Source organism: Melospiza melodia, chromosome 2 (genome assembly GCF_035770615.1).
Source record: "Melospiza melodia melodia isolate bMelMel2 chromosome 2, bMelMel2.pri, whole genome shotgun sequence".
Lineage (NCBI taxonomy): Eukaryota > Metazoa > Chordata > Aves > Passeriformes > Passerellidae > Melospiza > Melospiza melodia.
The window spans coordinates 81,322,195-81,339,218 of record NC_086195.1 but is presented as its reverse complement, the minus strand read 5'-3'; the positions used below and the strand labels follow the sequence as shown (position 1 = coordinate 81,339,218).

At 35.2% G+C, this 17,024-nt stretch overlaps 1 protein-coding gene across 2 annotated transcripts in view; it reads left to right on the top strand.

The window, feature by feature from the left end:
* Positions 1 to 17,024, top strand: part of SACS (sacsin molecular chaperone) — a 57,915-nt gene that overhangs the window by 24,784 nt on the left and 16,107 nt on the right. For both annotated transcript variants that reach the window (XM_063149032.1, XM_063149033.1), the window contains exons 4-9: positions 919 to 1,006; positions 3,950 to 4,035; positions 6,350 to 6,461; positions 7,549 to 7,695; positions 8,962 to 10,444; positions 13,366 to 13,457. In XM_063149032.1, coding sequence (XP_063005102.1) covers positions 919 to 1,006; positions 3,950 to 4,035; positions 6,350 to 6,461; positions 7,549 to 7,695; positions 8,962 to 10,444; positions 13,366 to 13,457 — 2,008 coding nt within the window. The remainder of the gene's footprint in view (positions 1 to 918; positions 1,007 to 3,949; positions 4,036 to 6,349; positions 6,462 to 7,548; positions 7,696 to 8,961; positions 10,445 to 13,365; positions 13,458 to 17,024) is intronic.

Below are 17,024 nucleotides of genomic sequence, written 5' to 3'. Positions count from 1 at the left end.
ATAAGTTTTTTTTCTTACTGATGATGTTAAATAATGATTATGTACTCTGGACTAAGGCTGTTTTTTATTAAGTGTAGTTAGATTGTAAGCATCTGTGTCTGTGTAAACACCAACTGCTTTCTAGTGATTTGTTTTTACCCATCAAAGTGAGGAAGTAGTCCCAAAATCTACTACAAACTGAGACTAATATAATAATACAATTTCACATAATAATATTTTAATCTAGTTTCTAATTAGTACAGTGGCCTTCTAAATCTGCATTTGTTGTTGCATGCAGGATAACATGGGTGATATATGAATCTTCTAGCAGCACTTGGTATATGAATGAGACATACATCACATGAAACTAGAATTGCAACAAAACCTTTATGTGCTATGAATAAATAATAGTTTTCCCAATGGCTGCTTAGGAATGTGTTGCTGAGTTTGCCTCAGTTTCTCTGTGATGTTCCTGGTGAGGCACTGGAGGCAGGATTAGGTGACTTTCAGTGGTCCCTTCAACCTTGATCATGCTGTGATGGGTTTGCATGTAGAAGTAATGGGGGTTGTCAAATTCTTCAAGGGTGTTTCTCTGACAGACTTTTGTCTCCACACAGTGTCTTTCCTGCTGCTTTGAGCTGCTGTTGCTTAGTTTAAGCCCGCTATGAAATTGCATACCCAGATGTATTTGTGGAGTATACAGACTATGTACTTCCTGTATATGTTAATTTTTTTGTGGGCATGCACCTTAGAACAATAACTGTTTTACTTTTATGCTTCCAGAACTTCCCTGAATACAAAACTTTTTCAATTGTAGAAACAAGAGGCCATGGCTTGCTCTTAGTATGCTTCTATAGGCATTTTTCCACCTGATTTGTTTTCTCAAGTTATTATGAAACTGAAACTTCTGACCAAGATCTGTCTTATTTTCTCCTTCAGTTGTCTGATGGTATCAAGATTGTGGATCTTCAGAAGTCTCAAAATCAAGTTTTTCTGGAGCTTCAGTCAAAAGGGTTGAAAGGAGGAGGTATGGAAAGTATTTGTCTCTGTTTATAAACTGGAAATTCAAAGCATTTTCTGATGCAATATGGAGTTGAAATTTTTATCTTCCTTAAATGGGAAGCAATTATTTTTCATGTAAGTCCTAGGTTTGTCACTTGTTCTTTTCATTCTGCTCTAGAAAAATTAAGCTTCTCTTTTTAAGTGCCTTGGTCTTTAATTTTTTTCCTGTGATACAATGTGTAGAATTTAGGTTGTTGCTATCCTTTGGAATCAATAAGACTTGCCTTTCAGTAGTGTTGTAGCTGCCTTGTCTCATATAAAATAAGCTGGATACTTGAAAACAATTCTGATACTGAAAGGATATCTTTTCAGTAACCACCATGTAAAAAATTATAACACTGGTAAACATTTCTGGATTTCTTCTTTTGTTTTTAGAGTTTTTTTCTTTGATAACTTGGTTTTCTTTTGATTCTGTCTGTTATTTACATTTTTATTTAAAAAATGGAAGGTCTGTCTTTTCATATAGTATCTTGATAACTGAATATCTTCAGAAATGCTCTTAAAATCTGTCATAATTATTTTATTTGACTGCTAGCATTAATATTCTTCTCACAATAACTTTCCTGTAAGGCAATGAAATATATGCTAATCAGATGGCATGATGAAGAAGAAAACCCTTATTTTCATGCAGATATTTTATTTGGTCTCATAAAATATTGTATTTCTTAGCCTGTTCAAGGCATGTATGTACTGGATTATGGATTTTTAGTGACAGAGGGAAGTTTGTATATTAGCCAGAAGTTCATGATCACATTCTCTGGAACCTGAGGTGATTAGAAAACACCTATGAAAATGGACCTCATTTCTATGACCTCATGGTTCTGATATCAAACATTTTTCTTTCTGTCATTCTTGACTGTTTGCTCTAATATTTTGCTGTGTGTAGGCTGTGGTAGCTTAAATAAAAAGAGTCTTATTTTCTACCATGCAACTATATAGAGACTAAAGTGTAGTGGCCCTAAGAAATTTTCCATGGGAAAGAGAAACTGTTACTGTATTTTTGTGCCCAGGATTGGAGATTTTCTTAGAGATGTCACTGTAAGTAATCTATGTCTAGATAAAGTGCTTATCTTTTCCTGGCCCACAGTTCTGAGGTAAGTAAACTTAAAACATCTGAAGTCTTCTGTGTTCATTCTGGAGTCTTCCAGTTCACAGATTTTTCCTTATAGCAGGTGAATCAAGAAATGCCCTGAATTTCTAACTTGGAAGTGCATGGTCAATAGGACCAAGCACATGGATTGCTGAAGTACTCTGAGGATTATCCATGTCCCCTTTGTGTTCATTCATTGCTGCTATCAAATAATGCATGATCTTTTCATATGATCACAAAATAATTCATGTTGGAAGGGACATGAGGATGTTTTTACTCCAGCCTGCTGCTCAGAGTGTGGGCAGCTCTGAGGTCAGTCTGGGTCACTTGAGGGTTGATCTGATTGAGCTTGGAAAGAGGAGGGAGACTGCACAGATTTCTGGGCTCCTAAGTGCTTGACTGCTCTTATAGTAGAATGAGTTTCTCCTTTAAATTTGTGGTAACAGTTTTGTGTTAAATATGACCAACTCTTAATACTGAAGAAAAATCAGTTTAGCCTTTCAGGGGATGCAGTAAATAATAACCTGTAGCCAGAGTAATTGTTGTGACATACACAGAGCTCTGCTCTTAAAGAGAACAAAGTCTATCTTCATTCCTATCACTTAAATGTTATTTGTCTGTTTTTGTGGTGGTTCCCATGGTGAATGAAATGTGTCTTTAAACACTTCCACCTGCCTGTCCAACTTAGAGAAGATCAGTTTCTTAATTTTAGGTAATGTTGGTTGATCAGTTTGCCTTATTTTGGAGGTATGCATATGGCATACTGACTTTCATATACTTCTCTATACTGCAAATATAATAGAATTATGAAATACTTCACATATTCAGCTGTCAGTTACGTCTTGCTTATTTTTTCATTGATGCTATTAAGTTACCTTAAATAAAGTAACCTAAGAAAATTTTAAAGACAAAATACTTGATTTTTTACTTGATGCTTTCTCAGCAAATAAAACTCTTATTTGTCCCCTTTTTTTCTACTTTGCTTTTTTATCCTAGTGTTTTATTCCAGAATACACATAATATGCGGGTTTGAATCTGTGTGCTTCATAAACATGTATATGCAGAAGAGAGGGAGAGAGTGATTACTTCTTAACAATTAAAAAAAAAAGCTTTAAATGGGGCATCATTAGGGTCTGTGTATGTTTTAGAGGTTTGGTTTAGGGAGCGGCCCTTTAGTCTCAGACTGGAGTTTGAAATGAAGAGTATTGAAACTTTCATTTTGTGATAGACTTTTTCTCTTGGAGCAGATGTTCATGATGCTGGGACTATTTTTCCCTCCAGCATTAGGCCCTGGCAACACCAAGGCTGGCACCAGGTCCATGGCCAGAATATGTCAGAACAGGAAGTGTACGCTAGAGCCAAAAACTTCTGTGCCAGTGTGTGTAGCTGTCATTAGGGATCATGACTGGCTGTAAAAGAGTTACAGCCACTGCTGCCCTGGAATCCTGTCCTGCTACTTAAAAAGCAGTAGTCCTTGAGAAATTGCTACTTTTGAGCATCAAGTAATTGGACTTGTGGCATAACTGTTGCAAAGACTTACCCCCCAAGTTTATTTCATCTAGATATGAAACAGCTCATTGACATCAACATCAAAACTGCTATTTCACCTTTTTTAATTTAAAGATTTGTAATGTAGGATTTCCACAGATGATTCTGGAAATACAAGATTTTACAATAATAGGCCTTGAGTTAATTTTAAGAAATTATTGTTTTCAGTAATTGTTTAGTATTTTTTTTTAATCTGAAATTAAGTGCACAGCAGCATAATACACAGCATAATTATAATAATAATCTTTTTATTTACTTGTTTGCTTTTAGGTCGTTTTGGGCAAACAACTCCACCACTTGTTGATTTTCTAAAGGATATATTAAGAAGATATCCAGAGGGAGGACAGATTCTTAAGGTAGACAATAAATAGTATTTTTAACAGTTATTTAATGTGCATGACATAATGCTGAAGTTTAACACTTCCCAGCAAATCTTGTGGTTGTTTTATCTTAGATTCACTGTACTACAGAAGATAGAAGTGTCCATTTCTGTGGACAAGGCAAAACAAGTTGTGTGCTTTGTGTGGTTTTTAGTAGTTTTTTTTTTTCTTTGAAGATGGCAGTTTTTTGGTTTTTTTTTTAAGAGCATCTGGGGTGATTAGTTGGATGTTAAACTTCTAATACAGCATACTTCATCACATGGGTGGTAGTAACTTAATTTTATTTGTGTATGGGAATACTAGGTTGTAACGAATGGGGTTTGATGCAGATATACCTTATCTACCTCTACATGCCTACGTCCAAAACACCTGAATACAAATATTGACAGATGATGACAGTTTCTTATGTCTGTTGTCTTGTTTGCAACCATGGAACTAGAAGCTGATTATGCTTAGTGGGAATGCCCAAGATAAGCACATCTTCAACTGTTTTGGCAAATTGCCTCCTGGGTGTGTTCTCAGCAGTGTCTGTATGTAGGAGGGGTGCTTACATTTTTATTATTTCTCAGTAATAGTTGCATCTGTAAAATGCATTTGAATTAAGAAGGGTTCAGATTTCCTCAATATTTTAAACCCAAACTTTCATTCCAATATGAAGAAATAAGGAAATGTCCTTAGAAATCAGATAGGTAAATCTAAAAGTAGAAATGATGCTGTTTTTGTAGTTTACAATTTAGGGTTAACAGATTGTTAGAGAGAGATTACTACCAGGACTTTTGCTGATACCTTAAAATTTATTTCAGTGTTTTGAATCTTCAGATACAATGGTGTTACTGCTGAATGTAGTAGTTACCTTCTTGTGCCACAGCATGAATGCAAGTCTGACTTCATGGTGATTGCCCTACTTAGTATTTAATATTTCTGGAAACTTTGGGCTATCTTACTTTGTCTTCATGAAAGACTGTCATGATTGTTCTTTTAGAAGAAGAACTGCATATAAATATGTTGTAAAGATTCTTTAAACATCTGTTATTTATGCTTAACTGTAGGTGTATTTCTTGCTATCTCATAATGCTTCAAAACTATGTAGAAGTGACAATATAATATGCATTATAGACTGAACATACTGTCAAAAACTGCAAAATAAAAGAGTTATAATTTTGGAACCAGGTATTAGGTAACAGTGAGCTTATTTTAGTCTCAACAGTATACTTGAATGCAACCTAATCTGAAATACTGATTGCTAGTTGATGCATTTTTTAAGTAGAAATTCATCTTGCTATGAAATCTTTTATGTATAACTGAATGAAATTAAAGTATGTGAATACATTGCATGTGATGCATCTACATTGCTTTTCAATTCAGCTGAAATACTTGCTTATGCCAAGCTTGCACACACCCACATAAGCATACACACGTGTTTATGTGTCTGGAGCCCTGATACACTGTGATGATTCAGTGTAAATAGACCATTGTGTGAGGCTGTAATCCCCTAGGTATTTGTAATCACGCTTACGTGTCTGCTGTTGATGAAAACAGGACTGGATAGGCATATTTTATTAATGGTCATGTTTACAGAACTGCTTTACTGACATTTGAGTTTTCTGTAGCTCTCACCACTGATACTACTATTTAGCAAATACTCAGTCTTAATATAAGCCTCTTTCCAGTCTGTGGGTTTCATTCAACAGGGCTGCTGCTCTGTTGGTTCATGACTTAGGGAGCCACTGGTCAGAACTGTTTTGCAGCCCTTTGCTGCAGGGGTGTTAGAAGCATGAGCACCACGGCCCAGGAATGGTTGGTTCATACTGTGAAATGTAAACTTCAGCCTAATTCAGTTGATGTAAAGAAGAGTGCTGTGCATTTCCTGTTTGTGCCTCACTGTTGTTGGACACCTGTTTGAAAGGACTTACCTAACACACTTTGATAAATATAAAATTCTTTTTTCTTCTTCTCACATTTGCCTTGTTTTGAGACTTTTACAGTTCTGATTCTTAGGATAATATAGTAGTAATAGTTTGGTAGCTTATTTCTCAACTTTGTATGACTGCTTTCTTATGATATTTGAGCTCCATATTCAAATCATTTTTATAGTATTTGTCTGAATATTTGTTTATAAGAAAACCTATTCTCATGTATAAACTGGATAAAACCATTTTGGTTGAATTGTACGAAAACAGTTATACTTGAGAAATTTACTTGTTATTTTCTACTGTATAAGTTCAAAAGCCATTGCTAGAATATGTATTACTGCATTATACTTTGTTTTGTTTAATTTTTTCTGCCTCAGGAGCTGATACAGAATGCAGAAGATGCTGGTGCCACGGAGGTTAGGTTTCTATATGATGAAACTCAGTATGGAACAGAAACGTTATGGTCAAAGGACATGGCACAATATCAGGGTAAGTAAGTTTTATTAAATTTGGCCATTATTTTTCAGTATGCATGTTGTTTGGGGTTAGCTGTCCTGGCTATGCCCCCTCTGAGATCCTTAGCAGCCCCAGCCTAGTCAGTGTTTGGGCCACATGAGAAGCAGAAGAGGCCTTGGCTCTGCATAAGCCCTGCTCAGTGATAACTAAAACAGCCCTGTGTTATTGTCACTGTCTCCAGCACAAATCCCAAACACAGCCCCCACCTACCATGAAACTCAAGCCAGCACACCAGTTTTTAAAGTAAAAATTACCTGTGCCCTTTACATTTCAGCACTCTCCAGGAAGTTCAGTTTTCTTCCCCATCCCATTTTTCCCTTGACTGTATACCCAGCTTTGCTCCATGTTGTCTGTATACTGCAAATCCAGCTTCTTGAAACTTTAGTTTTTTACATCATTTAGTATGGCTTTGTGAGATAAAGGACAATTATGGATTAATTAATTATTATTAATATTACATTTAAAATTAGTTTGCATAGTCATCCCAAAAGGCATTCAGTTGTAATTTGAAGTTTCAGTGATCCACTACTTCTTTCTTCCAGCTTTTTTTCAGTTGTTAATCAGCCTTATTATGTCTTCTAATATGAATTTGTCTTACTTTCTAGACACAGGTTATTGTTTTATCTTGCCTTATATTCCCTTCCAGTAGAGGTATCTTCAGACTGTGACTAGTACATTTTTCAAACATCTTTTTGATAGTCTGAACAGATTGAGTTTAAGCGTTGTGCCACATAACACTTTCAGAAGTTTTGTTGTTTTCTGCTTTTTGTCCAATTTTTCAGAATCATTCTTTTAAAATGAGGATGTAAGAATTAAATAACACATCAGAATATAAATCTAAGTACCATTTACAGAGGTAAATTAATCTCATTGCTTTTGCATTTTGCATTTTTTTTCATTACCAGGCATAATTTGATGTCAGCTTAGAGTCATAGCTTTCCCATTAAGTTTGCACATGCATATACTTCAAAGAAGTGCTTTCTCAGGTCTGTGAGTTCCTTTCCTAGAAATTTTAAACATTAAATAGTTTTCTTCTTCTACTCTTGCCTGTTTATTATAGGGCCAGCGTTTTATGCATATAATGATGCAATTTTCACCCCTGAGGACTGGCATGGTATACAGGAAATAGCAAGAAGCAGAAAGAAGGATGATCCCCTGAAAGTTGGAAGATTTGGAATTGGCTTTAATTCAGTTTATCATATAACAGGTAATCTTAGTAGTTATTTTAAAAAGAAAATGTTGAAGTTTTAAATAGTTAAATTACTTTAGGGATTCATAAACATTTAATATTTTCTCTATAATGTGTTTTAAAATTACTTCATGGCTAGATTTTCTTATGAAACATTCCTGTTTTTCTCTAATCCTATAAGGTATCTGTTTGATTTTGAAGGTTTTTGAAGATATTTCTATTAACATAATCATGTACTTAGTCCTTTACATTGAAATGAACATTTATTTACATTAGTGTTTCAATTATACACTGCTGTTCATTTTATAGAGGCTCATAATACAGGATAGGTATCCAAGTAGAAGTGTGAAAGTTCTACTCACTAGACCAAAAGAATTCTGCAAGTTCTTTGGATAGTAGTGATTTTTATTTATTGCTACAAAAGATATGTAATAGAGGTATATGCACATTTACACTTGAAAGAGATAGTACATACTGTTTTGCAAACTCTTAATATTCAGTCTTGAAATCTGTTATTCTCCCAGAATGTTTTATTGTTGTACAGAAGAAGGATAAATAATGCTTACAGTCTCCACACTAATAACAATGCAGGGAAAAAAAAAAGGTAAAAATTTTTACCTTGTGAAGTGAATTTGTAGGACACATTATATTTTCCAAAAAATATTTTACCTAGCTGAGCGTGAATAAAATTAATACATTCTGTTGTTTGATAATTCTGCGAATTTCTGCTTTTAAACGTATAGCATTACTGTGTGCCAGCCTTCAGGATCTGCAAAGTATGAATCTAGTAGAACATACATGTAGTAAATTAATTAGTTGGGTTTTTTTCTTGAAAATAGTAGAAACATAAAAGTATGTAGTTGAAGGAAGTTGAAAGCAACTTCCTGTTGTTCACTGTCGATTAGAATTCAAATGGTTGAATGAGTATTTATATATTCAGCTGCAGAATAGGTGTATGCTTGTTTCTTCCCTGTTAGTAAGCACTGAATTATGTTATCAGAATCACAGAATCATGGAGATTGTAAAAGACCTTTAAGAACATTGAATCCAACCGTAAGCCTGATGGTACCAAGTCCACTAAGCCGTGTCCCTAAGGGTCACATCTTCATGTCTTGTCAGTACCTCCAGGGATGGTGACTTAGCCAATTCCCTGAGGATTGTACTCAATTCATCACAGTTTTAGAATATTTTATTCTTACCTTTTAAAAATTTTTTCCTCAACACTGTATTTTTAAAGTATATTGTTTTAGATTTATTAGTAATTGTTGGTTTTTATGGCTACAGATGTCCCTAGCATCTTCAGTGGTGACCAGATTGGAATGCTTGATCCCCATCAAACCCTCTTTGGACCTCATGAGTCAGGCCAGTGTTGGAATCTGAAAGAAGATAGCAAGGAAATAAATGAACTTACGGACCAGTTTGCACCTTTCATTGGTGTATTTGGCAGCACTAAGGAAACCTTTAAGAATGGAAACTTTCCTGGTACATTTTTTCGTTTCCCACTTCGTCTGCAGCCTTCCCAACTGAGCAGCAATGTTTATGACAAACAGAAGGTCTTGGAGCTGTTTGAATCCTTCAGAGCAGATGCAGACACAGTATTGCTTTTCCTGAAAAGTGTTCAGGATGTTTCATTGCACGTGCGGGAAGCTGATGGGACAGAGAGGCTGGTTTTTAGAGTAACTGCCAGTGAGAACAAGGCCTTGAAACATGAAAGACCCAATTCTATCAAAATCCTGGGAACTGCAATAAATCAGTATTGTAAGGGAGTTCCAAGCAATAGCATAACATGTGTGACATACCATGTAAATATAGTTGTAGAAGATGAGAGTGTTAAGGACGCACAGAAAACATCTTGGTTAGTGTGTAATTGTGTGGGCGGTCGAGGAATGTGCACAGAACTGGATTCTTTAGCTGATGACTTGAAATTTGTTCCTACTATTGGAATAGCCATGTCTTTAGCAACTAACGAGGAGGAAAATGGAGCTGTAGCAGACTTTTCAGGAAGAGCATTTTGTTTTCTGCCTTTGCCTCCTGGCGAAGAAAGCAAAACTGGACTTCCAGTTCATGTTAGTGGTTTCTTTGGTCTCACAGACAACAGGAGGAGTATCAAATGGCGAGAGCTGGATCAGTGGAGAGATCCAGCAGCTTTGTGGAATGACCTTCTTGTGGTAAATATAGTGCCTAAGGCATATACCACCCTTATTTTAGAAGCTATCAAACGAATGGAGACTGAGAAGAATTCAGATTTTCCATTGTCACCTGAAAGAATTTATAGGTTATGGCCCGATGAGAATAAAATCAGGGTACCCTGGAAACCAATAGTAGTACCTCTCTTTAAAGACCTGCTCCAGCATACAGTTATTTACTCAGTGAGTAATCAGTGGATAAAGGTGGAACAGGTGCACTTTTCTGAAATGGATGAGAGTTTGGAGTACACGCAGTCTGTTCTCAACTACCTCCAGAATTCAGGGAAGCAGATTGCTAAGGTACCAGCAAATATTGCTAGTGCAGTGCATCTTACTCTTTCTGCTGCTAAAGCTGTGAAAAAAGTGACTCCTGCTGTAGTGCGGCAAGTGCTAAGGAAATCTGGGCACAGTGGACCTGCTGAAGAAAAGCTTCATCTTTTAGAATTTGTGCTTTCTGATGGAGTCTACAGCGAACTGATTGGATTGGAGCTTTTGCCTTTACAGAATGGGAATTTTATTCCTTTTTCCTCATCCGTGTCAGAACAGGATATAGTTTACATAACCTCAGAAGAATATCCCAGGTATGCTTAATATTTGTAATACTGTGGGGAGGGTTTTTGCCAGGTTTTTTCTTTTTTTAAAATTTTTATGTTAAAACAGAGCTTCAGACTCCTTTGCTTGTCAACAAACAAGGTATGCAGCAGCCTGTATTGTGATGAAATAAGGCAGAGATAGAACTCAATTTTCTGTATATATGTATATATCTGTGTACATATGCCTCATTTGAAAAGTTTGACATCCATTTGCCATTAACCCTTTATAAAAGAATTGCGTGATCTACGCTTTAAGAGAATACCTCAGGGTACAATTCCAGTTCATTTTCTTTTTAGAATTACAAATATGAGGACATTAGCAACATGCATACCAGGAAGTTCATTCAATTAGATAATGCTAAGGGCTTTTATTAAACTTAAGCCTTGAGATTATATCTGGCTTTTATTTTTTATCACAACACTTCATTTCAGTGAGGTAGTACTAAAAACTGGTTTCAGGAAATAAGCAGATACTATGATGAGCTGTGTTTTGCATCTGCTCTCCCTTTGCTCTCTCCAGTCCCTCTCCAATTAGTTTTTTTTTCCTTGCTTATTTCCCAGCTGCATTCCAGTTTGTTTCTCATTTCATCAGCCAATGGAGCTTGCACTGACACCGGGGAGGGGATAGCAAAGGGCAGGCTAGCTGGAATGAACGAGCTTGGGGTCACTGGGGAGAAAGCATGACTACTGCTTTTCATGTCTGTACTGGATTATGCATTATGTATTAAATACTTGTTAAATCTGGACCATTCTGCACACAATGTCTAAAGACATAACCTTGAAGTCACTCAGACACACCAGATGTTTCCTCTTACAAAGTGCTACCCCTATGCATGATAACATCGAGCCCTCCTTCTCTTTTGCCTCAGAATTCCATTTATGTCCAGACCCTCAACTTGAGAGAATGTGACACTTGGCATGTGTTTTGTTGCTTTTACTGCTCTATGGACTGTTTAAAAGGGAAGAGGAGGTGGGTTGGAGTGTGCCCATATAGGTATTATTAAGGTAAAAAGTGCTTCAAGTGAAGTCCTTATGTAAATTGTGTTTTGACTATATATTTAGACAGCCAATCTTAAAGAAAAGTAGTTGGATACAAGTAACTTCTCATCTTTCTTGAAAAAAATTTGCATATCTTCAAGCCTGCTGCTATTCTATTTTTGCTATATTCTAAACAGAATCACAGAATGGGTCAGGTTGGAAGGGACCTCAGGGGGTTATCTGGTCCAACCTCCCAGCTCAAGCAGGGCCGTCCCAGAGCACATGGCACAGGGTTGTGTCCAGATGGTTCCTGAGTATCTCCAGTGAGGAAGGCTCCACAGCCTCTCTGGGCAATCAGTACTCATTCCAGTACTAGTTTGTTGCACAGTGCAAAGTTCTTCCTCATACTCAGCTGGAACTTCCTGTGCATCAATTTCTGCCCATTGCCTCTTTTCCTATTGCCTGAATCCTTGCACCACAAAAAAGAGCCTGCTCCACTCTCAGGACACCCACCCTCCCTTCAGATACATACAGACGTGGGTGAGGTCCTCTCTCAGCTGTCTCCTCTTGAGGCTCATGAGGCCCAGCTCCCTCAGCCTTTCCTCATAAGAGAGAGACTCCAATGCCTTGATCATCTTTGTAGCCCTATGCTACAAAGGACCCACTCCAGGAGCACCATAAATTTAAACCCATATACAAAGACCCATAATCTTTTCTTGTTCTAAACTATTCAGGTTATTTATCAAGGGATTAAAGCTACTTGGGGCCTATGATTCTAGTGTCTTTTTCTAAAAAAAAAAAAGGTTTCTAGCATCTACTGTGAGATTATTTATCTTTTGTTGTTCTTTCAGTTTGTTAATCCTTCCAGAAGCTCAGCCAGTATATTAATACAGAAAACATTCCTATGATGAGAATAACAAATCAGAGCCCTGCTTCAGACTAGTCATAAGATAATTTTTTTGAAACTTAAGGATACCAGTATTTCTTATTCAGTTCATGCTCCACTGGTAATGGACCTGGTTTGATTAGCCTTGTGAAACTGATACAAAAGCATAACAGGCGTAAAGCTCCTTGCTAGTGGTGATGAAACAGGAGTCTCAAATAGTAATGCTTTCTTTGCCTTTATTCTTGCCTACATCAAGTATCTTTAATTCTAATGTTTTAAGTATGATAAATTATGTATGTTAGATGTTTCAAAACCCTTTCAGTTCAGGAGATTGGTTCTTATTCAAATTTGGAGCCTGCTAAGAAGTTGGAATGAGCTCTTTGAAATTTTCTTTCTGCTAACTGTGGAAGAACAAGATTCTGTGTTGGTTTATGTCTAATGAACACACCTGCAGTCAGAATTAAACTGGATATTTATTTTTGATTTCACAAAGACCAAAGCCCTGAAAGCTGATTTAAAGTGCCAAAGTAAGAGATGGGGAAGATGGGACTGAATCTTGGCACAATAATTTTAAGTATTGACTGCAGATCTTTTCAAATCTGCAGATCTTTTCAAATCCACAGGTCTGTGTGACATTCTAGAATTATGTGTTGTAGTTTATGTAAACTTTTCAAGCAGAATTCTAAGAGACATAGAATGATAGGTGCTATTTTTTTTTTTTTGTTAGATTACGAATAGGTAAAAGTAGTTTTTTAATCCCAGTTTTTCTATCAAAGAAAACTTCCTTAGACTTGCTTTGAAAAGTAGTTGGAAAAAGTACTTTCTTACTAGTCTCTGCATCTAAATGTATAACTTTTTTATTTGTCAGAAAATACCCATTGAAAGCCCTAATCTGCCTATGCACGATTGCTTTGCATGCTACTCTGTTCTACCATGATGGTTACCAAGCTGATGATGTCTATACAGTAACACAAATAAATGAGGCTTTGCTTAAGTGTGGGGGGCCTTTTCTTTATTCTTTTTCTCTTTTTTCATGGTGTGCTAGATCACTCTTTCCTGGCCTGGAGGGAAGGTTACTCTCTGATGACCTGAAGCCTGAGGTCCTTGCTGCTTTGAAAGAAGCCGCCAAAAGCCGAGGTGATGTGTCTTTTGTATTTTCTTACAGAACTTCTAATGGCTCAAACAGACTAGCTCTAACCCCAAGTTTAAAGTAATGTCTCTGGAAGTTGAGTTCCCATAAACAAGACAGTAATCTAAAAAAAAATACCCATTAAGGTGTGATAGACTTTTTGGAATTGAAATGGCACAAATGAAAACCATAAATGAACAAAAAGGCAAAGGAATAAAATTAGTGATAAAATTTAGTAAAATATATTCAAGGATGAAGATTTTTATTCAAATAGTATTCTTCCACCTAAGACAGTCTTAATTCTTTTTTATATTTATAGTATTTGCATATGCAATAGCTGTGTCATGGTTATAGTACTGTGGATCATCTTTTAATTCACAATTGCAGGTGATCACTTCAGTACATTTGTTTTAAACCAGGTTAAATCAGTTTAAGCATCTAGCCTCATGCATGCTGTAGATCAAATAATTTCATCATGTGTTCCCTGATTCTTAATTCATGGTTTATGGTTATGTCAGTGTGGACCTACTGAAATACTCTCAGTCATGATCAAAAGACTGGTGAAGGAGTTTGTTTTATCTATAGATAAGATATGTCTGTGTTTAACTGTCTTCACAATTAATTTTTTTTCTGGTATCTATTCTTCTCAAAGTTTATCTGCACTTACCTTTCCACCCTTGTGTTTACCATTTGATTGATAAATTCGAAGCCTAAATCTCAGAAATATTTTCATGTAAACACAATTCACAAATCAAGCCACTTGTTAGTTCACCGTATGTTAATACTATTTAAATGTTAATACTATTCAATGTCTAGAAAATGTACTTTTCAGGAAAAATTCTTGTATTTTTTTAAAATTACTTGATTCATCAGAATTCTTTCTTAGTCTGAAGATGTTAGAACTAGATGTAGAATATTGTTATTCACAGTCTTCATTTGTTTTTCTTTATATCCTTTATTATGATCTTTAGTCATTTAGTCCCTGTTTCTTCTATGTTTTGACCTTTTTTCCTCTTCAATCCTTTAAATCTTTCCTCTTTATTATTCTTTTGTTGAGTTCTAAAGCTCCTTCTTTCTCCATGTTTTGATCATTCCTTCATTATCAAACACAAAAGAAAAATAAGGTAATCCTGAGGCAATATGATAAATTTTTAAACTATAGCAAAGCACCTATGGAAAAAAAAAATCTAGTAACTTTTTGTATAGAGTAAACCTTGTAAATATTTAATGTAAAATGTATTGAAAATATTAAATCCATGACTTTAATTGAATATGAAGGACATCAAGTTTGAAATTATTACAAAGAAAACCCTTTTTTTAAAAAGCAGAATTTTCCAATTCCTATCAGCATATTACATGATGGATGCTGTGTCTGTTAATGCACTAGAATATGCTTAATTTTTTTTTCTCTACTGTTAATTTCCCTTTGTGCTATTTTTAAACAGGATGTAAAGTACAGGGAATGTTTGTGATCTAGTATAGAACCAAAAGGAGCTACTGTTTATAGTACCTTTTAAGGAATGGATATATATAGGGATCCAGAAAACCACAGTGAGTTAGATGGATGAAGGTTTCATGTAAGACAGCAATGTTAGTATTGAAAAATACCTGTTCTATGTGATGAAGCCTTGAGCCGATTTTTGAAATGTACTTTCCTAGACAATTTCCTCTGAGTGAATGTGACAAAGCAGTTTAAAAGCAGGCTTAAATTAAAAAACAGAGCAAAACAACCAAAACAAAATACAGTATGTGTTTGAATACATCTTAAACAGAAAACACAGAGGTGACAGAAACAGAAAAACCCCTGTATGTTATTAAACCAGTCCCTTGCTGAGTTCTAGGACATTCTTTCCCTTGCAGGCTTGGTCTCAGAACTCCAATCACGTATTTCTACTCCTTTTAGTTACTGAGGAAATTCTGGGTCACATTTAAGTCTTGCTTTTTATTGCATTTAAGTCTCTCCTTTATTCTGTCAGTTTGGATGATATTTTTCTAGGGACTTGTTCTTGGTAGTATGCCTCCCATTCATTAGAAGAACATATTTTTGTAAATAAATATGGCAAATATTCTTCTAAATGTTCTCAGAATTATTAAATACTATTAGATAATCCTTTACAAGATTCAGGTGTCCTACTTTTCATTCTTCCTCCTCCTAAATTATTATTCACTCAACGATTCTGCATAATTGTACAACTGCACTACCATAAAATTTGTATGTAACTATAAATAATAAGTATTAGAGGGGGTTTTGACAGGTTTAGAAATCTTAATCTGTCAAAAATTTAATTTATATAGCTGTAGAAATTACATCAGAGAGATTTCTGCTACAATTGTAGAAATAGAAACTTTTTATAATATTTCTTTGAGATGGGATGCAATTGTTTTTATTGTGTTGTTCAAAGGCAAACAGATCTGACTTTTACTCTCCTAAAATGTGAACTGTATTTGTCTAGTTAGTAACTGTTTCTATACTTAGTGTCTTAATATGTAGTTCACAGGATGTTTTCTAAAAATGGATTTGATTATATTCTAGCCCAACAGCTTCTCTGGGGATTTTCAGGTATGGTTATCAATTGAAGATGTACTGGTTTGGACTGAAGCTTGATATTTGTGTGAATTTGGTGATTAGCTTTTCTCATTGCCCCAGCTTTCTTGTAAAAAAACTTGCCGAATACTGCTGCCAAGACATAACAACCTAACATAATTAGAAAAATATTTCTAAATACAGTTGAGGGGAAAATGCATATTGATGAAGAAAACCTTGTGATTATGTTACATGGAAATTATCAATATCTTTGTTGGTTTATTTATATATATTTAATAATTTTACATGCAGGAAAATTTCTAGTCTTCCTAGAAAGAGGAGGATTACCTGTATAGTTTTAAAACCCGTATTTTTAACTTCTCAAATTAAAACAACGGGGCTTAAGTTGAGCTTTTAAGTAGATTCTTATCTTCCATGGGCCCTTTCCGCAAGTTTTCCTCACTTTTACAGGGCTGATGTGTTTACCTGTTTTTGTGTTCAATAGAGCTATCATTCTGTAGCTCTGTAGGCATTAAGTGAAAGAAAAAAGATTTTTTTTCTGAAGGATGTCTATAACTGCTCTCAATTTTTATTTGGACTGTTGCCTTCAAGAAGATAGTAATGTTAACTAGATGTATGATGAAAGATCTGAAATTCAGATAGATGTCTTGCTTTCACTTCTGTCATTATTTCACTTCTGTCATCATTTCACTTCTGTCATTATTTCTGATGTGTTAGGAGGTAGTGATATTTTTTTATTCTGTGCTGTTTTACTCCCAGAAGTTCTGTAGTTTTTACGTATAAACTTTCCTAATGACAATTAAGACATGAGTGTAAAGACATATTTCTTTTAGTCAGAACATCAGTAATAAGAATAAAAACATATAGACTAAGTTTCAGCAATTCCTACCTGAGTCTAATTTATAGTCAGTTTTAGTTATAAGAGCAGCTGCACCTGAACCACTTTTCTATATCTAATAAATAATTTTTCAAATCTATTTAACATTTCCAGTTATAGACAAATAAAGGATTAGATTTTTATTCACCACTA